Genomic DNA, 20,781 nt, shown 5'->3' on the forward strand with positions numbered 1-20,781 from the left:
AAAAGCATCTCACAACGGCATCGGAAAGTGAGCAGACGTTGTGGTTTACTGGTGGGAGAGCTGCCTCGGATGTGTCGAAAACGGAAGGCCCCGAATTACGATACATGGTTTCGTACCTGAAGCTAAAGCAGGTTTAAGCAGGTTTGAGCGATGTGATTGGGTGGTTGGGAGGACCGTGACAGATCGTACATTAGGGCGCGAATGCACGATGCCACCGACCTTCTCCACATCATCATCCGGGACTCGAACGAACCAAGACAACAAAACAATGAGAAGGCGCTCCATTGTAAATCCACGACTTTTCACACTTTTACATCGACAGGGCATGCATGACGGTTTCTGAACAATCTCACTCCTGGGCCTCGAGGGCATACTAGGCTTGGACTCTGTTTGATTGCGCATCATGGACGACAACGGTCATCAGCGGTTTGGGCATACATCTTCCGACGACGAGGGCTCAGCCAACTCTCTCCCTTGCATTCCAACCATGGCGACACCGTGCTGCTGTGGGAACGACGAGTGCGCATTCCAGCAACAGAACAATGAGGCCTTTGCTTCATTGGACGAGAATCTGCGCAAAGCCGGAAGGCTGGGCAAGGTCAGTGTTTCGTGAGTCGCGCCTGCTGGTCGTCGCAATCTCGCATGTTTTTTGTTTGCCCTGTCGTCTTCTGATCCCATCATCCTACCACGGCAAACCGTTTCCCCACTCAATCTCTTTTGCTATGGCAGTTCAAGCCATTATACACCGTCGAACAAAGCAAAATACACACATGTCCTGAGATATAACCAAGCCAGCGCCGGGCCCCACCTGCAGCCCTGTTGTCTTGTTATGTTTTGATACACACCACCACTTCTTGTTTCATACCAACCCGGCCACCATGTCGCTGACCTGGTCATTGCAGGCCCTTTTAGTACGCCATGAAGCCTATGTGGCCGAGGCCGAAGAGCAAAAGGCTCTCATGGACGCCGAGATATCGCGCATGACTGAGGAAAAGAAGGAACTCGAAGCCAACAACTCGACCCTGATTGAAGAGAACCGTAATCTGCTTGACCAACTCGAGGGTCTTAACAATGCTGCCGTCGAATCGGATGCCCAAACCCAATCGCTTACCGCTACACTACAATCTACTCAAGCCGAACTACAACGACTAAACTCGCTCGCCGCCCGGACGGAAAGACTGGAACGCGAAATCGAAGAATACGAACAAGAACAATCTATACTACATGCATCACTCTCGTACAAGACTGAGTCCGAAAGGTCGGCGACATTACGATGGCAGGAGGCAGAGAGGAAGTTGGCTGCCATGGAGAACCAGCTGGAAAGGATTGAACGTGAGGCAAGAGACGACAAGGAACGACACGTTGAGATTGTTGGACGCATGGAGAGGCAACGCGTGGTCGAGAAGGAGCTGGAGACGTCTGCTGGCCGACTGAAGGGTGCTGCCGCCGCGAAGACAGCAAAGCATGGTAGCACTGTTGTCTCGCACTTCGTCAAGGACATTCTTCAGGACAACGTGAACCTACAAGCTGGCATCGCCGAACTGCGTGAGATGCTCGACAACTCGAATGAACAAGTTGAAGCCCTCCGGGATCAACTCGCTCAGTACACGCCGACAGACATCCCTTCCGACGTCGAACTACCCACACCGTCAACACGTCCTTCAAACCTGGAAAAGGAAATCAACCGAGCCAGCACGCAGGAGCTACATGTTCACCACCATTACCACGCCCCCGCAGAGCATTCAAGGAAAGCTAGTCTGACGCTACGCCGACCAAAGAAGAAGCGCAACGTCCTCGCTTCTGGTGTCTTCACGCCTTCCACAGGGTCACGTACACCACGCTCTTCTATTTCTGCAGTCAGCCCGTATACCCCCTCATCAACAGCCGCCATCCTTTCACAAACTGCTGCCAGCATCCCACACCGTAACGTGAATCGCTGGTCAATGCAGTCTCACATGACGACAAGCTCCATGCTTAGTTCACCTCAATCAATTTATCCGCCATCATCTATCTGGGACCGCGACGACTCCTTGATAGATTCATCTCGCCCAACTACTCCTGATAGTGAGGCACCGAGCTCGCCCTACTTCATCCCGCATCAGTCCAAAAGGTCTTCATCAGGATCCTATTTTCGTGCCTTGCCACAACCGGCTTTTCGTGATGGCGCTTCAGATCGCTTTGAAGATTATGACCAGTCTCCCTACGAATTTCCTGCTGATGGCCAAGGACGATTCGAGGATCAAGCAGCTGCAGGAGGTCATGGTGCAATTCTTGAAGAAGACGAAGGGAATCATATGGATCCTGCTGTGTCATCACCTGATCAGGGTCGTGCTCATGTGCCTTCTTTCATTGACGACACTGAGATCTCGACTTATACTCGGCCAACGATCATGGATGAAAGCATTTACACGCGCCCTCGGCATCGCCGGGCTGCTTCGCATGAATCCTTGATATCCGTGTCTGGCATGGATATTCACACCCTCCAATCCCGTCCGTCACAGCTATTAACAGCCCAAAGTTCGCGATCCTTCTCATCACAAGCCTCTGTCACAGCCACGCTTTCCTTGGCACATGCTGCTAGACCTGCATTAATGACAAGGACTTCGAGTAGTAGTCGTAGTATACTAGAAGGAGTGGCGGCTGAACACAAGGCTTCTAGTACGCCGCCAAAGGGCCTCGGCCAAAGAGTAGGCGGATGGGTGTTTGGAAAATGGGGATCCACCCCCACACCTACAGTAACCGTCTCTGCTCCGATGGACCACATCAAAGTCGACAAGAAACGCATGTCGACTACAGCCAGCAAGCTACGACCTGCAGGCATCAACCAAGCCGGACCCATCTTTGGATTCGGTCCGGAGCCACAACTACCTCGTGAGCCTGTCCTCAAGACTCTTAATGAAGAGGAGTTGTGGCAATGCTTGAACGAATGATCTCCACCACCACGTTTCAGTCTTTTCACATTTCCTTGATATGCTTTCTTTCTCCCTGGACGACTTTACCCACATGCCTGTCCCCTCATTTTACTTCTAATCATTTATCTCTCTTTTGTACAGCAGGCCTCATCTAGGTGGATGCTTTTTCATGTCTTCTTCGATACCCCATTACGTTTAACTCTGGATCTTGGGTTTCTCCATCTACTTTGGAAGAATAGGCTGGGTGTTTTAGCCACAACTAATTGCATAACGAACCTTCGCTTCTCTACTCCGCACCTCATCATCCGACTTTTGCCTAAGTGACTTTTACAATCTTGTTGCACGATGCTTGGTGCCGCTTGATTTATGCTTCGTGATGCTCGTTTCAGGCATGTACAGTAGTTCTCTTTAGGTGCTCCAGACGTTCGTAGCATCGTCCGCTATTACGGGAGATGTGCAGTTCCCGCCGCAATAACGACATCTCGGTCGAGAGCGGCCGAGATGTCAATATGCTTAAGTCGCAGCGCCCAGAGTGAAAATCCACAGAAGTGCCAGGGTGATCCCCATCGAGGCTCACCTTCGACGTCTCATCTCGCAAATGGCGTCCGAGGCACGGACCATTCGCTTGCGGTAACCCTCTTTCCTGTCAACCTCAAACACCTCAATCACAGCCAAGGCATCGCTTCTTGCAACGAAACGTCGCTTGTCCAATAATGGGCCTCATCAAGGGCACTCTCCACTGTATGTGCACTCTAATGATAATGGATATAGCAGGCGAGACGATGGCTCTAGAAGGTAAGCTTAAATGCAAGAATGTGATATATAAGAGGTGAGCTCCATCCTATACAGAATCGATTCTTTTCTCATCACCTTCATCCACAACTTTCTCTACTCTACAGCAGGCTCTGGTAGTCGCTCTTTTCATCAAGTTCTTCTTCCCTGATTGCTACGCGCAACAAAGTCATTCGTTAAGACCTTTATCCTTCGTCAATCTACAACTTTTTTCAAGATGTATATCTCTACCGCCACTCTTTCCTCCATTGTCCTCGCGGCATCTCTGGCCTCCGCTGCCCCTGCTCACATCAAGAGAGCTGATGCCTACGCTCAGTGTGGTGGCCAAGGCTTCACCGGTGCCTCTACCTGTGTTTCTGGCTACCACTGCGCTGCCTCGAACGACTGGTACTCTCAGTGCGTTCCCGGATCCGGCTCCGGCTCTGCCCCTGCCGTGACCTCCGCCGCTGCCGCTGTCAAGACCACCTCGGTTGCTGCCAAGGCCCCTGTCGCTACCAGCAACAAGGCCTCTACTCAGCCCGCCGACAGTCTTAACAGACTCTTCCAGGCCAAGGGCAAGAAGTACTTTGGTACTGCCGCTGACCAGGGCACTCTCAGCAACTCTCAAACTTCTGCCATTGTCAAGGCCGACTTCGGTCAGGTCACCCCTGAGAACAGCATGAAGTGGGATGCCACCGAGTCCTCCAACGGCAACTTCAACTTCAACGGTGGTGACTACCTCGTCAACTTCGCCTCCCAGAATGGCCAGCTCGTCCGTGGTCACACTCTTGTCTGGTACTCTCAACTCCCCAACTGGGTACAGCAGATCACCGACAAGACCCAGCTCACCAACGTGATGAAGAACCACATCACCAAGGTCATGACCCACTTCAAGGGCAAGATCTACGCCTGGGACGTTGTCAACGAGGCCTTCAACGAGGATGGTACTCTCCGCCAGAACGTCTTCATGAAGGTTCTCGGCGAGGACTACATCCGCATCGCCTTCGAGACCGCCCGCGCTGCCGACCCCAACGCCAAGCTCTACATCAACGACTACAACCTGGACTCTGCCTCCTACTCCAAGACCACCGGTTTCATCTCCCACGTCAAGAAGTGGATCGCCGCCGGCATCCCCATCGACGGTGTCGGTTCCCAGACCCATCTCGGCAAGTCCGGCTCCTTCAACAACCCCGACAACGTCCCCGCCGCCTTCAAGGCCGTCTGCGCCGCCGCCCCCGAGTGCGCCATGACCGAGCTCGATCTCGCCGGTGCCGACGCCACTTCCTACGTCAAGGTCGTCAACGCCTGTGTCCAGACCAAGAACTGCGTCGGTATCACCGAGTGGGGTATTTCCGACAGCCAGTCCTGGAGAAAGAGCGACAGCCCCCTCCTCTTCGACAGCAACTTCCAGAAGAAGGCTGCTTACACTGCCATTGTCAACGCTCTCAAGTAAGCGGTGTTGATTGGTATCTGATGTTAGCGTTTTCTTCGATTCTGAGGTGACTGATGTGTTTTTGAGATTGATGTGTTTCTGATTCTTTTGGATTTTCAAGATTCGAGTGTGGAATGAGATAGCAACGTTATTGAGAAATGTGTGGTTTTGTTGTGGAAATGCTTGTGCCTAAACATCTTTGTGCTGTTGGGATCAGTGAGACTGCATGGTCTTATCGAAGTAGGATAAGATCCACGTTTGCTGAAGACTCACGCGTGTAGCTATCAATGCACGATAACTTTCCAATCACAGTAGTGTCTAGAGAGAGCTTGTCACAGAGCTCATCTCTACAGTCGACTAAGTGTAGTAGAAAGCGTAGATCGTCTCTACAGCTGTAAAGTCGCGAGAGGCACAGTTGCAAGAGAATTGCCCCAATGACTAACCCCCGCACATGGGTAGGAGAAAGCGGTTGTTCGGATCTTCTCATCAAGCGTCAAGTGCGTTGAGGCAATAGTTTAGCAGGTGACATACCTTACCATCGAGCCAATCACCCTCCTCTTGTATAAACTCATGTAACGCGTCATCCTTTTCTTTGCCATATGGATGGTCATTGTTTTGCTTTTGGTAGACTCCATCTGCTGGCCATTCTCTCTCCACACTTACCTTTGCTGCTTTCTCATTGTCAGTCAACATTTCCTTCGTACTACTGTTCGTCTTCCGTTCTTATTTGAAAACTTCCTTTCCCTGGAAGATGATGAGTCTATCTTACGGGAACAAGCTGTACTTCTCTGTTTGTTTTCGTCTCCACCTGCCAGTTCTTCAGAGGAGATGATGATTAGTTGGTGAGGTCTGGCGAGGGTCCGGCATGAAATGGCTGGTTATGCAGAAATGTCATAAAACAACAGATGCCAAAGTGACCAATCAGGTGAAGCAACATGACCATGTCTCCAAGACAGCTCTGTCTTATCCTGGGTCATAGCATCGGGCAGTGGATATCCAGGCGAGCCTTAATGATGTTCGGGAGCTAAAGCCAGCCCAGATTCTACCAGAAGATGCAAAGTTGGTTTCCAACCACCGAGAGATGTTCATGGTAGTGTCCGAGCAGGTCAGTGAGGTGCAGAAGGTCAACCACTGCCCACTAGCACTCTCCTCCACACTGCAAAATTAGAACTTGAGGCGTACAAGCACTCAGTGCATCAATAACCAGCCTGGCTGGCGCAATGGTAGCGCGCAAGACTTCTAATCTTGAGGCTGTGGGTTCGAGCCCCACGTCGGGCTGTTCTTTTTGCTAATTGCAGGCCAATAGCAATGCCGAAATAGCCAAAAGGATCTGATCGGAATGAAGAAGTTTTGATTTTTTTTCGATTTTTGACGCACGGGCCTGATACCCAGGATTTGGCGAACGTAGTTGATGCGGGGTGAACGCCGACGCCCGGGATCCGATTGCTTGGCAGCTAGGGTGACACCGGAAGGCAGGAGGTTGGAGAGTGAAGACCTCGTGGAATAACCTATGTTGGATGGTGGCAGTAGTCTGAAGTTCGTCAAACCATGAAGCAAAGGTCTATGGTGGCAGTCGAGAAGCTGATCAAACAAAGCGGCGTCGATAATTGGAAGTTGAAGCGTATGCGCAATCTGGCACGCGGTGTTCAACGTGTCAACACGGTATGTGCATCATGTCGCCTGTATGGCCGTTGTGATATATAGTCCGCGGATCCAAATGTTGCTCGGTGTGCCCAAAAGGGAGATAGAAATGATGAAGGCGAATACCGAGAAAGTTGGCGGTTGGTATGTTGAGGGGGAGTGGAAAACGCACGCGTCGACGCTTTGGAGTCTGGACGGCAGAGCAATCCGATTATCCATCCACAAGATCAATCATAAGCCGAGGCGCGTAATCCAGGTAGTATCTCGCAGACGCATCAAGATAGGCCGACGTTATCGGCATCGAGTTGCCTTGTTATCTTGACTTTGGAAAGGGAAAGCCAACGCCGAGAAGTATTTACATGTATCTATTGAGTGACGATAAGGTGAACAACGACAGCTTTTGTTCGAACCACCTATTGCTGTCCAACTCGATCATCTTTACATTCTCTCAGCGACTTTTCATTCCAACAGTCATCATGAACCGCTTACCGACTCTTGATCCACATGTCCTCACGATCGCGGATTTGAAGGAAGCAGCATGTCGTGATATGCCAAAAATGTATAGGGGTGAGATCAATCGCCTTGAGTGGAGTTGAGCAACGTACTGATGGCCTAGACTACTATAACGAAGGAGCGATGGATCTTATCACGTATGTTTGTTTTCTCAAGGACCTCGTACTTCTGAGCTAATATGCGTCATGACAGACTCAAAGACAACGAAGCAGCTTTCAATCGCTACAAAATCAGACCGAGAGTAATGATCAATGTGGCAAAGATAGACCTGGAAACCAACATGTTTGGCATCAAGGTGAACATGAATTGCTCTGACAGAATCGATCAGACGAGACTGATCTTTCAATGTAGACCTCTGCACCTTTCGGCTTTAGTCCAGCAGCTATGCATGGACTCGCACATCCCGATGGTGAACTGGCTACATCACGCGCAGCAGCAAAAGCGAACATTTGTATGGGATTATCAGCTTTTGCGACAAAAGCCCTTGAAGATGTGATTGCTCAGGGCACGGGCAACCCATATTTCATGCACATTTCGATGATCAAGGACAAAGTGGCATGTGCGAATACCATCAAGCGTGCTGAAGGCAAGTCAGTGGTGGACTCTCATCTTGATTACGACTGACAAGGTTACAGCTGCTGGTTATAAGGCGATCTTTCTCTCTGTTGATGTGCCAGTATTGGGACAAAGATTGAATGAGCATAAAAACAAATTTGAGCTTCCCGAAGGACTCGAGTGGCCCAACCTGACCGCTGTGGGAGAGGGACTAGAATACGGTAAGGACCATAACCCGTTTTTACCCGATGACTACTGACCGTGAGAAGATGCTACGATCGAATGGCATACCGCGATACCGTGGATGCGATCGCAAACTAAACTTGAGATATGGCTCAAAGGCGTTGCTTCGCCTGAAGATGTTGCCCTGGCGATTCAACACAAGGTTGACGGTATCATGATATCGAATCACGGTAAGTGTGCCGATAATCTTGTACTTTCTAGTCGCTAACAAGCCTTATTTCCAGGTGGTCGTCAGCTAGACGTAAGCAAAGCAGCATTGATTTTCCAGCTGAATCTGCTAATCGTGCTTCAATTCTAGGGTGTACCTGCAACACTTGACAGTCTCCGTGACTGCGCTTCTGTAGCAAAAGGCAAGATCCCGATCGCTTTCGATGGAGGCGTGAGAAGGGGTAGTGACATCTTCAAAGCATTGGCATTGGGTGCTGATTTCGTTTTCATGGGTAGGGTACCGATATGGGGGCTTGCTGTGAATTACGACCTGGCTAAAACTTGGAAAGAGCGAGGCTGACGGAGAAGCAGTATAAAGGACAACAAGGTGTCGAACTTGCAGTGAAGATTCTGATGGCCGAGTTGCGTATGACTATGGCGTTGGCTGGGTAAGTTGAATATCCAAGAAGCTTGATTAGGGTCTGACTAATCTGCCAATAGATGTCGAACGGTCAAAGAGATCAATCGTGGGCATCTTGCAGTACTGAAGGGTGACGGTGTACTATGCAAATTGTAAGCGATGGGTGTGTCGTGAAGGAGGAGCAGCTATCTGAAGTTCTCTCTCTCTAAATTGCTATATCTCTAGAAAATCCTATATCTCTAGAAAATCCTATATCTCTAGAAAATCCTATATCTCTAGAAACCATTGTGGAACACCACGGCTGATCGAGTAATAACCTCGAACCCACGTAAAGTTTATGATTGTCTCACAAGGGTGGGCAAGCGAACAACTTGATTGCTCTTTAGCCATCGGCACGGACTGACCACTTCGAGGCTATTGATGTGAATATCATGGTTGACAGCACAAGAGATGATATGGATGTCAAATCACTCAATTTGCTGTTAGCTTGGTCTCTCTCCTGGTGTTTAAGCTAAAGGAAAAGAATGGTGGAAATGCAGACCTGGTTGAGTCCACACAAGAAAAGCACAGCTAACTATTGCTAGGCTCGAGTGTTACTTTGCTTTAGGTGAGCAAAACGCACGAGAAAGCAAGTTGACGGAATTGAGATCATGTTCGATGCAGGCCATGAGGTCGAAGCGACGCCAAGGCTAACCATTGCTCTACAAAATGCGTCCATGCTTCTTCCACCTCCCCACTCAACCTGCCCTCGCTGTTTCCACTTTCATCATGATCGGATGGGCATCCTGAATCACGACTTGACCGTGCTCCGCCGGACAAACAGAGCATCATCGACTTGAATAGCGTCCCATAGTCTGGTCGAGTTATCGCGTCCTGCCTTGGCAGGTATTGGTCAGCGTCTCCTACGAAAGAAGGAAACCTATCAACCGGTGATGAATTACCATTGGAGGTTTGCAACACCAGACAATCCCCTCAACCTTACCGCGCTACTCTTTGTAGGAATCCTGTCATGGCAACACTTGGTTTCAACAAGGTTGTACGGCACATTTGTTGTGCCTCTGACGCCTGCCACTGCCACCAGCCACACTGCATATGCATGCATGAAACTCTATTATTCCCGCCCGAGCAACCGCCCAGTTTCCTGGATATCACGCTTCAGCCACGCGAAAAAACATCTCCACCTCCTCCACCTTCCTGTTCCTTTCGCTCGATCTACAACTCTATCGAAGACAAGAGATCAAAGGCTGGATTAAACTTCTCGGCTCTCCTCACGGGTGCTCTGTTTGCAGAGCCGCGGATCCAGTCGCCGTTTTACTACACCATCAAATGTGCTTGCTGAGCGCGCGAAAACCTCATTACCAGCCCTTTCATGTGTGTCAGAAGCCTGTCTGCGTGGTCGAGTATGCATCATCCCGCCCCTCGCTTCCCTGCTCCTGGATCGAATCCTGTGTGGATTCTCTATGGTAAGGTGGGTATTGTTCTTTTCCCAACCATGCAGATTCGTCCCGATCCCTGCCTTCCCAGGCAACTCGAAGGTGTGGGTATGCCTTGAAATGTTGTAAGGCTAGGACATGCAGTAGCTATATCACTAGAGCCCGTCTCTGCGTAGATTTGCGGTTGTTTCAACAAGCTTCCTCACACTATCTCTACACTCGTTTCAGAGATGGTCTCTTCCACAATCTTCCTGGCAGCCTTTGGCGGTCTTGTCACTCATTCTCTCGCTCAATCACTGTCCGATAGTGTCAATGCTGAAGTGACAGTTTCGTCCGCAGCCACTTCGCTGATCCTCAGTGCCAGTCCTGCTTCTTCAGGAAGTGCTACATCGAGTGCTAGCAGCCCAGTCACACAAATTTCGGATGGTCAAATACAATCACCAGCCTACTCGACCCCTTCGCCAAACGGCACTTTGAGTGCTACACCTGGAGTCGTCCCTTCCAATGCCACTACTACAGTCGATGCTGCTGCCGCTTCCATCAGCCCCAACGGAGGCATTCTCTCGATTGCACCCAACAGCACTACCCCCGATGCATCCAAGCTGGCTACCCAGAACGAGTGCAAAGCTCTCATTGATTACCAGCTTCCCAGCAAGAACAGTATCCCCTCCAACTTCAACTTTTCTGGCAATGTGAGAACCTACTACGTCGCCGCCGAAGAGGTGGCTTGGGATTATGCACCTAGTGGTTGGGACAATTGGCTTGGTGTGCCTGTCCAAAACTCTCCACACGCGATAGCGGCTGGATATCTCAACATCACCGGATCTCTTGGTACCTCCAATTGGGGACTGGGTGGATGGCAAAAAGCTGTGTACAAGGGCTACACAGACGACAGCTTCACGACCCAGAGCGAACAACCTGCCACCAATGGCATCAACGGCCCTATCCTCAGAGGCGAGGTTGGTGACATGATTCAGATCATGTTTGTCAACAACCTCAAGGATCATTACAGTTCGATGCATTCAATGGGACTCTACTATGGAAAACAATACGAAGGCTCTCTATACCCCAACACCACCAGCGGCGAAACACCGAATGTGCAAGAGCAGGACGCCGTCCCTCCTGGCGGTTGTGCAGTCTACAAGTGGCTCATCTCCGACTCGCAAGCCCCGGCCCCTGGCCAGAGCAGCCGTCTATGGTCATACCACAGTTTTGTCAACATGCCTGCCGACACCTCTGCTGGTCTCTCTGGTCCCATCATTGTCTACAACAGCGGCGAGATGAACAGCACAATGTCTGCTCACCGTGAATTCGTTGTTACCACGAACACCCACTACGAGGCTCGCTCTTTTATGGCTGGTGAGAACGCAAAGAATGCCGGGGTTGATACCAGCACTATGCGCGCCACCAACCAGCTTGTTCGCCCTTTTATCGGCAATGAATCCTTCTGGGTGCCACAGTTGGCCAACTTCCCAGCGATTCAGCTTAGCGATGCTCAAGGACCCAATTTCTACACCATGAATGGTTATGTCTTTGGCAATGGCGCACCTTACGAAATGTGCCGGGACGATCCAGTCATCTGGTACGTTATGGCATTTGGTGGTGCGTCTCACGTATTCCATCTGCACGGCAACAACTTCCAATACAACGACATCTGGCAAGCCTCTCAGAGTATCAACGCCGGCGAAATGTTTACCTTCAACATGAACGCACAATTGCCTGGTGTTTGGCAGCTGTTGTGCCATGTGTCGTCTCACAACCTTTTCGGCATGCAGCAGAACTATGTTGTGCATGGCACGGAAGTGGACGGTCAGACTTGCCCCTTGCCGCCGCTGACTGCCAAGTTGGCTGGCAGCCCGTAAGCAACCCGAGGAAAGAGTTCTTGAATTGTACATATAAGGCGATTTAGTAATGCGACGAGTATCAATAGTAGAACAATATAATGTCTTAATCCATCTTGAAATCTACATGATTTTGTAATCGTCCACGAGCATGGTTGGCTAGTCAATTTGGCCGACGTGGCTGATCAGATTGACCGTGTAGGGTCACGACTTCCTCCTGGAATACCGGTTGCTGAGTGCCTGAAGATGAGAGTTGACTTTGCGTGTTGCTTGGCGCTTCAGATTCCTCCGAAATCCCAAATTTGTCACGCGTGCAGGCCTCAGCATGATGTTGTTGTGTTTGTTGATGTGGAGTACTGTTTTTGCAGATCGTATCGCGCACGTCGGCGATTGTTATAAAGCATGGATTTTGTAGCGGCCGTTCATGTATTGCCGGCTGAGAGATTTCAGGATTGATACGATACCTGCTTCTGCACTCCGATGCTATGGATATCAGCATACACAGCCTCGTCATGTTGCGAAGGAGTGAATAATGAAGATGGTAAGAGAGTGAGACGCCATGTCGAAGCGGCTAGCGGGGAACTACTGGGCGTAATTGGTTCGCGTGTTTGGCTAGTGGTCCGAGCGTACGGTCTCCCCGTTGAAGCAGGATCGCTCTCTTGGGGAGGTCAGGGAAGGGGAGAAGTAACGACATCAAACGACTATTCATTTCACTTCCTCCTCTTCGCAATTCGACTCCATTCTCAACCAGCTTATTTTCTTCCGACCGCCCACCCTCACTCATAGTATCGCCTCACTTCAATTTACCAGACACTGTAATCGAAAGCCACTCAGCAGCGCGCGAAAGAAGTCGCAAACGACATCCAAGCGTGCGACACGTCAAATCATCATAGCAACAATGGCGCACCGCACACCCACGCCCGACATTACTATCCAGCGCAATCGCCTGCCCAATCTATACGAAGTCCTCAGCCGCCAGACAAAACCGCCCGTCGATCTGTTTAGTTTCTACATCTACATGCGCGATGCTCAACGCAGTGTTGACTACCTCGATTTCTGGTATACAACTCTCTACTGCCCGCCTGAAATAACTCGCCAAGACTAACACACCCTCACAGGCTGGATGTGTCACAACACATGTCGCTATGCCGACACTACGTCCGAGGTCTTCATCGCAGCGTGCTAGCCGAAACACCTGAGCTGGAGAAGAGCGGCAGCAAGCGTAGTTCGCAAGTACTGGAACAATACGACGACAGCGGCATGGTGGGCCCCAGCTCCAACGACAAGGATACACGCGTTTCTGCCTTCCTGCGCGGCGACAACAACAGTATGCACTCGCCCTCGCAATCTCTCGGCAGCAACAACTTTGATCCCCAAAACAATCGCCGCTCAATGGTCGACAGCACTCAAGACACCAGCCCCTACACCCAAGACCAGTCTCCTACCGGTACTACCGTTTCCAGACAGGACATTCGTGCCAGCGCTGAGAAAATCTTGTACACCTACCTGCTACAAGGTTCCGAACGTGAAATTATCATTCCCGTCGGCATCCTCGAGCAAGTCACAGACGCCATTGAGACCCAGCAACGTGATGATCCAGAGGTCTTTGACGCAGCTAAGGACTACGTCTTCCAGGCCATGGAGCGTGATGCCTTCCCTGGTTTCCTGAGAGCAAAAGCCCTGGGCAACATCGTCCAGCCCAGCATGATGTTGAGGTTGGTCGTTGGTCTCGTTGCCCTGTTCGCTGCCATCTGGACCGCCTTTGTCCTCATCTTCCTGGACATGAGCAGAAGCACAAGATGCTGGGTATGTTGAATCCATCTCATCTGGTTGGTCCCTCCTTACTGACAGGCCCAGGTCATCTTACCATTCACTATCGCCATTTATTTCCTCGTCTCTCACCAGTACATGCTTGATCCCATCCAAGCGCTTCTCGGCTACTCGGAATATACCTTTACGAATTACTTTGCCGTCAAGGAGAACTTTGTCCATCGCCTGCTCACACGTCGCTCGATGATGTGTCTTATGTGGATTGCTATCATCGATGCCGCCGTGTGTTGTCTCTTCATCTTCGTTCCTGGAAAGAGACTCTGATCAGGACGGATTGGCACGAGGAGCTCATCGCTTGACGTGATGGGATGATTTCATTGATTCTTTATTCTCATTCTACCGCCCCACCATTATCACGCCTTCCGACACCTCTTCTTCATGTCATTATTCCCTTTCTATTCTTCTTCCATACCCCTTTCTGACTCGATACTCCTTTTTTTTTTTTTCTGTTCTCCAATCTTTCTGCAGGCATGGCGTTCTTTTCGACCGGGCTGGAGGAGCGAGCAAGGGTTATGCAAAGTGTTGATTTCCTTCTTAGACGCCTTTTGCTGTTCTAAAGAAAATAAAAAACTTGGTTAATGTCTTTGTCTTCTTTCTCCGTGCACATGAGACTTACCATGCTCAATTCTTGTTCTTCTTGCCCTTCTTACTCTTCTTGTCAGACTTGCTCTTATCCTTGACCTTCTGGCCCTTACCGGCAGGGTCAACCTTCTTGCAGCAAACGCACTCGCAGCCATCGTCGTCGTCTCTGATCAACCAGTGCAAGTGCACGGCGAACGACGATGCAGATCTGAAGACCTCGCCGGAAGGATGGCCCCATAGTTGAGAGTCTCCTGGGTGGTTAGGGTTGCTTGGGCGCATTTTGTGCGTCAAGACATAGTCTTTGGGGAAGCTGGCGGTGTGGTCGGTAGGGTTGACCAGGATCTTGTAATTGGCGGCTGGTGATATGATTGTCAGCCAGGGGTTTGAATAGGAGACTCAGAAGACCCAGGGTGCTTGACAAGGCGATTTACCAAAAGTGCTCTCAAGGTTCTTCAAAAACTTGATGGTGTGCTGTAGACCAGCAAGCTCTGCCTCATCTTCACCCTCCTTGGGGGCAGGACGCCAAGCTTCGTCGCCATCGCTGTTTTCCAGGAGGTCGATGCGTAGGGTGCAGTAATCGCCGTCGTCATCTTCCTCGGCTTCGGACTCATCGGCTTGCAGCTCTTTATCATCATCGTCGTCGTCGTCTTGGAGCATATCGGAGTAGGGGATGGGGGTTGGGTTGTTCGAGACGTGGGTGCGCGAGCTACATGGTTGGCCAAGGGTGCACTCGTGATTCCAGACGGCGAAGGTGGTTTGTTGTTCAGCCATGATTGCCGATGATGTGGATGAGAAGGGGAGAGAGAAAGTCACGTGGGATGGTCTGTATTTATACATGCCGAATCTGTGTTGGAATGGCACGGAAGTGACGCTCTAATGGTTCTGCGGGATGCTCTCTCAATGGCAATTCATTCTTCTGGAAACACTTGTTGCATTTTGACAGGCACTTCTTTACAAAGCAATGGCAGGCTGAGATGCTAGAAAGGACTGTGACCTTCCGGTAGATGACTCTCAACGATTGGCGATTGCAACAAGACTTCCTGCACTTCGACAAACATCTTAAAGAAGCGATGCTCTGGGATATAGCATGTCGAGGAGTGGCAATAGTACACCATGACCTCGTTGCGGGTAGAGCACAATTTATTGTGTTTCGCCCATGTACTCTCGACAATGAATCACCAGCCTTCACATCGCATCGAATAGGCAGTCCGTCGAATGAGCAGTCCGTCGAATAGGCAGTCCGTCGAATAGGCAGTCCGTCGAATAGGCAGTCCGTCGAATAGGCAGTCCGTCGAATAGGCAGTCCGTCGAATANAGTCCGTCGAATAGGCAGTCCGTCGAATAGGCAGTCCGTCGAATAGGCAGTCCGTCGAATAGGCAGTCCGTCGAATAGGCAGTCCGTCGAATAGGTAGTCCGTCGAATAGGTAGTCCATCGACTTCCGACACGACACGACACGTACGGAGCTCCTCCCTATAAAACCACCATCACACGTGACTTGACCTCCTCACCCATCAACAACATCCGACAAAACGCATCAACCATGGCACAACAACTCAACGATCAAGAAAAATGCGACCAACACATTGAAAACCAGACGACACTCGGTCTATGGTACCACAACTGCCACACATCGTGCAGATTCTCCTGGCACGACAAAGGCCCAGACTACACTCACTTCCTCTCTTCCATGAACGACCCCGACCACCCCTCAGACCTGATCATCTATCGACTCGATCTCCTCAAGAACAGCGACGGCGATGTCAGCAAACACCCCACCGGCAAGCAAGACATACCCGCAACCGTCGAGCAGGTGGAAAACTACCTCAACCTCCTCGAAAAAGAATGGGGTAAGCACGCATATGAGGAAACAGTCAGAGTCGATGAATATGCTAACCAGTGTGCTCACAGATGGCGAGTTCTTCTGGTCAAACCCAAAGGATACGCTGGATAGCTTGCCTCCTGGCTATAAGCTCATGTACAGACCTCGTGGCACGAAGAACAATCGCGCGGGTGATCTGTACCTCTGGGGCCACCCGTCGGGACTGTGGTTCTCGTCGGCTAGCAGGTTTTCGTTTCACTTGGCTTGGTTGATCAATCGCGGCAAGAAGGGATCCTGCCAGTGCAAGCCTTGCGATGGCGTCCGTGGATGAAAGAGAAAAAAGAATAGGAGGGCGGGGATGAAAGTGGTTTGTTTTCTTTTGTGTCGTTTCAGTTGGCCGTGTCCAGCACAAGCATACTTGTAGGTATGCAAGAATGAATGCGGGAATAACCCTGCTTAGCCGGCGAAATATGATCAAACTATGAGTTTCGAGCTGCCATCAATGGGCAGCATGCTCAATCTGAATTACACTGTGCATGTCGACAAGCGGTATGGTCTACCTGCAGTCAACGTGGGGTAGGGGTGAAAGGTCACGAGCCCCGTTCCGTGGATCTACACCCACAAGCTGTGCGGGTAGTGGCCGAATACCTGGCAACAAGCTCATACATGTCCAGAATCGCGCTGGCGTCGCTTATAGGAGTGGTAGGAGTGGTAGGAGTGGTGGAGGAGGTGCTATTGAGTGCAGTATCGAGCTCATACATGTCTAGAAGAGCGCTGGCGTCTTTTATCGGGGGCCAGCTGGAACTCGCACACATGATCATTAGGCTCCATAACCTCTAAGAGTATCTCGACAGCGGTGTATCGATACAATAGTGCCCGTCAGAACGCAACACCTTCCAGATCGTGAAAGGGCAGGATTATTAGGATGGAAAAACAAATGAACGAACGGCATGAAGAAGTCAGAGCAATAAAGTTTTCATATCTTTGTTGTGTTCATGACGAAGGAGAAAGAAGAAAACAAAACAAGGGGTATCGCAGTAGGAAAGGAAGAAGCCAGAACGCCAGTATACAGAAACGCCAGCAAAACACACAAGACTACATCACCATCGTTCTATTTGCCAACCTTTGCAAAATGCTCCTGCTCGATGTAACTCCATTCGGGCACATCCTTGACCTTCTTCCACAGCTCTTTTTCCAACTTGATGGCAGCTTTGTGGTATGGAGTTTGTTCGGCATTGTAGCGTCGGCAGTTGACACAGATGAGGGTGGCGTCTCTGATAAAGTCTTCGGGAGTCTCGTATGCGTCGTTTTCGAGTTTTTGTTCCATTGTGCTGAGGTCCATTGGTTGTTTGATGACTTCGTAGTAATCCAGAACCTCGTCTTTGTTGACGGGCTGGAGGAAAGGCCACGCGTGGGTGCTGTTTTGAAGGGCGGAAAGCAGGTGCATGAGCTGAGAGTGGTTGGGGTTGTGGCGGGGTTGGCGGGCCAGAGCGTCCATGTCCAAACTCCAGCCTGTCTCCTTTATTGCGGCAATGGTGAGAGGATCAATGGATGGCAGTGAGTCACCCTTCTTCAAACCTTTCCATTGCGTGGGTGGGGGGTGGACTTCGAAGGACTTTGAGACGGCCTTGATCTTTGCGTGGACTGCAGCCTTTTGCTTAAGAAGAAGGCGGCCCGACTCAAGATAGCGGATCTTGGGGAGCATGCTGCACTGCATGATTGTACCGCCTTCGTAATCCTTGATGTAGCCCATCCAGCGCGGACGTTCGAGGGTGATTTCCTTTGTGAAGCCCTGCTTTTTGAAGTAGCCGATGGCGTAGTTGTCGGCGTAGGTCAGGAAGTGCATGACGTCCGAGGTGGCCTTGACGTAGTCTTTCAGATGCGACATGAGATGTGCGCCGTAACCTTTGACTTGCTGATCGCTGCTTATAGCGCAGAAGACGATTTCGGCGAACTGACGGCCCTTGAAGGGGCGGTATGTGATGCCTCCCACAACCTCGAGAGGCTTCTTGACGATGGCCATGGAGAGATGGGTGCGGTCGTAGACGAGCCTGGCGATGTAGTCCTTGGGCATCTTAGGCAGTTGTTTCTGGAAGATACATTTCAGGCCCGTCAGGATGATGTAGCTCTCGCGGTCGCCATCGTTGTTGACGGCGCGGAACTCAATCTCGCCATTGCGCTCCTCGATGACGGCAGGTTTCTCGGGGAAGGGCACGACGCGTGGAGCACTCGACTGTACGGCGTCTCCTGTGTCGTGTTCGAGGGTGGGGGTGGGCGACGTCGACGCCTTGAAGCGCTTGCTGTCCGAGACGGATTCCGACGGCGACTCGGCTTTGCGCTTGGCTGTGGATGCGCCTTCCTCTTTCACAAGTGCTGATGGCGCCATGATGGCTTGTCTCTGGGATGCTTTGTCGACTGACTCTCGCTGTCGCTTCCGAGCGTTCGTCACGAGCATGTGAATGTCTGGAGCTCGGGCCCGCCTTTTGCGGAGACACGTCTTGGCATCCATCATGAGCATTGACCTCCGCCCGACCACATGTCTCGACGCAACGAGATTGCTATCCCCCTCCCATCCGGATTACTACCCCCCTCCTATCCCTACTTGGCGCGCGACTAGTGAAGCTACCCGTACCTGCCGCGCGTACGGCTACTATAGCATGATTTACGCTTACACGAGATTGCTATCCCCCTCCTATGTATACTACTACTCCCCTCCTATCCCTACTTCGCGTACGCTACATCCGCGCTAGTAACGAAAAAAGTTTTCCCGCTGTAAACGTAAATTAAGACTTAATTTATGCGTACGTACGGCTTATAGTTTCCTCGCGCGTCGCGTTGTTATTATTCCTCTATACTACTCCTCTCCTCCTCTATTTCTTCGCGTATACAAACTTTTAATCCTCGTTTATAACGTATTAATAGCCTATCCCTACGTAACCTAGACTTAATACAAAGAGACCCTTCTTATCTTATAGGACTCCCGCGTTTTATACAAAGTTTCTATACTATAGGATTCCTACGTTATGTACAAAATTTCTGACTCCGACTCTAACTCTAACTCGGGCTTAGATAGATCTAGCTCTAGTTCTAATTCCTACGTCGAAAACGAAAAAAGCCTACTACTACTACCTTAAGCCTTATACCCCTTGTACGACGCGGCTCGTCGCGTAATTAATAAACATACGAAGAAATACGGCTACGCGCTTACTATCTATAAGCTATAAAAGAATAAAGCTAGTTATATTACTCGACAAATTCTTCGTTACTTATAGGGAAATACTAGCGGATACTACGTTCCTAACAAACTTCTTATACGCGACTCAAGTAGCTTAAAATGCGACTATTAGATATAGATAATTCTCGCTACTAACAAACTAAAGTTACTAGATATAAGCTCCTAGTTAGTCCGTTATTCTCGTAGCTAACGAAGTTTTGAACATAACTATCTAAGCGTAGGTCTTTCTACCCTACTACATTTTCATCGTTTAGAACGAATAAAAGAAATAATAGAATTCATTAAAGATACCCTTACCTCGAGCGCTAATCTAGCTTAAATTCTAGTATAACTTACACCGAAATTCTAAGATCTACTCTAAAAGCCGAAAGATATATATAACTTAAAGGCAAAGATTAAGGAAATGTACGTTAGTTCATACATAACGGTAGAAGCGACATTACTTCGTATAGAACAAGAAAGCTTTTTTAAACGAATTGCCCTTAGTCGAAATAACGAAATCACTAATCTATTTATGTCGCACCTAACGAGTATTGCAATAACTAAAGTAAACCCCGATCTAGTTTTTATAGATGTTACGTATAAAACAAATAAATATCGCCGTCCTGTTCTTAATATTGTTAGAGCTACTAGAACAAACAAAACCTTTTAAATTAGCATAGTCTAGCTTAACGGTAAAGACGAGGCAAATTTTATATAGGCCCTTCGTGCCTACTAGGAATTTTGCGTTAAAAACTATAAAGGTATAAAGGTATGTAGCAACATATAGATTACTCCTAGATAATAGGTCTATCTATAGCTAAAGCTATTCGTTGCTCTACGTAGGGTAGCTATAGAATTCTTCTTATATACTACGCTAGCGTGTCGTATAGGAAACGCCGGCTTAGTAAAAGAGAGAGAGAAGACTAGGGTAACCTATCCTATTATAATTATCCCCCCCTCTAGGACGCTATCCTTAGCGGCCTATATCTGCCCTTAAAATCCGCAGTTATAAGCAACTCCTATAGAGTCTAATAGACTACCTTGCCGTCGTAGTACGCGCGTACTATATAAGAGCCGGCGACGCTAGCTAAGGTTTAGGCGTTATAGGCGGCCCGCTTAGCGGCGACGCCTTAGCGTCGCGACGTACGTAGCTAGCGATAATAATAAAGCTAGCCCGTTACTCCTTTATTCCTTCCTTCCTTTAGTATGCGTACCTCTTACGCTTTACCTCTTCTTCGTAAACATAACTCTACTATAACGTAACCGTACTATACGCTAATATGCCTTTATTTAAGCCTATCGGTGTCCCTATCGCTATCGACGACGCTATTATCTAGTATAGCTACTACGCTAAGGACTAGGGAGGTCCTAATAAGAGAGGTTTATTTTAGCCTACGCTTCCTATACGCGTCTACTACTAAC

The 20,781-nt window shown here is 49.8% G+C and overlaps 9 protein-coding genes across 9 annotated transcripts; 6 read left to right on the plus strand and 3 right to left on the minus strand.

Annotated features, from left to right (window-relative positions):
- Window positions 1–242: 242 nt before the first annotated feature.
- M438DRAFT_350360 (uncharacterized protein) lies at window positions 243–3,208 on the plus strand. Its single transcript, XM_029906611.1, has 2 exons — window positions 243–598; window positions 903–3,208. Exons 1-2 carry the CDS (start codon window positions 404–406, stop codon window positions 2,928–2,930), a joined length of 2,223 nt encoding a protein of 740 aa, XP_029754740.1. The 5' UTR covers window positions 243–403; the 3' UTR covers window positions 2,931–3,208.
- Window positions 3,209–4,218: 1,010 nt separating this feature from the next.
- M438DRAFT_250863 (family 10 xylanase) lies at window positions 4,219–5,130 on the plus strand (the record flags this gene model as incomplete). Its single annotated transcript, XM_029899644.1, has 1 exon — window positions 4,219–5,130. A coding segment is annotated over one exon (912 nt), but the record flags the coding sequence as incomplete, so codon positions are not given.
- Window positions 5,131–5,296: 166 nt separating this feature from the next.
- Window positions 5,297–5,686, minus strand: M438DRAFT_171945 (uncharacterized protein). The gene has a single exon (XM_029899131.1). It carries the CDS (start codon window positions 5,600–5,602, stop codon window positions 5,348–5,350), a length of 255 nt encoding a protein of 84 aa, XP_029754742.1. The 5' UTR covers window positions 5,603–5,686; the 3' UTR covers window positions 5,297–5,347.
- Window positions 5,687–7,232: 1,546 nt separating this feature from the next.
- Window positions 7,233–8,791, plus strand: M438DRAFT_285522 (FMN-dependent dehydrogenase; the record flags this gene model as incomplete). The annotated part of the gene is made up of 10 exons (XM_029901533.1): window positions 7,233–7,323; window positions 7,373–7,406; window positions 7,462–7,564; window positions 7,621–7,863; window positions 7,898–8,045; window positions 8,091–8,237; window positions 8,292–8,308; window positions 8,366–8,533; window positions 8,587–8,663; window positions 8,716–8,791. The coding sequence occupies 10 exons, from the start codon at window positions 7,233–7,235 to the stop codon at window positions 8,789–8,791; spliced, it is 1,104 nt and encodes a 367-aa protein (XP_029754743.1).
- Window positions 8,792–9,992: 1,201 nt separating this feature from the next.
- M438DRAFT_171985 (Cupredoxin) lies at window positions 9,993–12,001 on the plus strand. The gene is made up of 2 exons (XM_029899132.1): window positions 9,993–10,103; window positions 10,433–12,001. Exons 1-2 carry the CDS (start codon window positions 10,096–10,098, stop codon window positions 11,928–11,930), a joined length of 1,506 nt encoding a protein of 501 aa, XP_029754744.1. The 5' UTR covers window positions 9,993–10,095; the 3' UTR covers window positions 11,931–12,001.
- Window positions 12,002–12,807: 806 nt separating this feature from the next.
- On the plus strand, window positions 12,808–14,003 carry M438DRAFT_285513 (regulator of G protein signaling superfamily; the record flags this gene model as incomplete). The annotated part of the gene is made up of 3 exons (XM_029901532.1): window positions 12,808–12,968; window positions 13,028–13,715; window positions 13,767–14,003. 3 exons carry the CDS (start codon window positions 12,808–12,810, stop codon window positions 14,001–14,003), a joined length of 1,086 nt encoding a protein of 361 aa, XP_029754745.1.
- Window positions 14,004–14,469: 466 nt separating this feature from the next.
- Window positions 14,470–15,139, minus strand: M438DRAFT_350366 (uncharacterized protein). Its single transcript, XM_029906612.1, has one exon. It carries the CDS (start codon window positions 15,090–15,092, stop codon window positions 14,718–14,720), a length of 375 nt encoding a protein of 124 aa, XP_029754746.1. The 5' UTR covers window positions 15,093–15,139; the 3' UTR covers window positions 14,470–14,717.
- Window positions 15,140–15,967: 828 nt separating this feature from the next.
- M438DRAFT_350367 (uncharacterized protein) lies at window positions 15,968–16,609 on the plus strand. The gene is made up of 2 exons (XM_029906613.1): window positions 15,968–16,170; window positions 16,232–16,609. The coding sequence occupies exons 1-2, from the start codon at window positions 16,011–16,013 to the stop codon at window positions 16,471–16,473; spliced, it is 402 nt and encodes a 133-aa protein (XP_029754747.1). The 5' UTR covers window positions 15,968–16,010; the 3' UTR covers window positions 16,474–16,609.
- A 253-nt stretch (window positions 16,610–16,862) lies between these two features.
- On the minus strand, window positions 16,863–18,574 carry M438DRAFT_350369 (histone acetyltransferase). The gene has a single exon (XM_029906614.1). The coding sequence runs from the start codon at window positions 18,526–18,528 to the stop codon at window positions 17,254–17,256; it is 1,275 nt and encodes a 424-aa protein (XP_029754748.1). The 5' UTR covers window positions 18,529–18,574; the 3' UTR covers window positions 16,863–17,253.
- Between the last annotated feature and the right edge of the window lie 2,207 nt (window positions 18,575–20,781).

Source organism: Aureobasidium pullulans (assembly GCF_000721785.1).
Source record: "Aureobasidium pullulans EXF-150 unplaced genomic scaffold scaffold_47, whole genome shotgun sequence".
Taxonomy (NCBI): domain Eukaryota; kingdom Fungi; phylum Ascomycota; class Dothideomycetes; order Dothideales; family Saccotheciaceae; genus Aureobasidium; species Aureobasidium pullulans.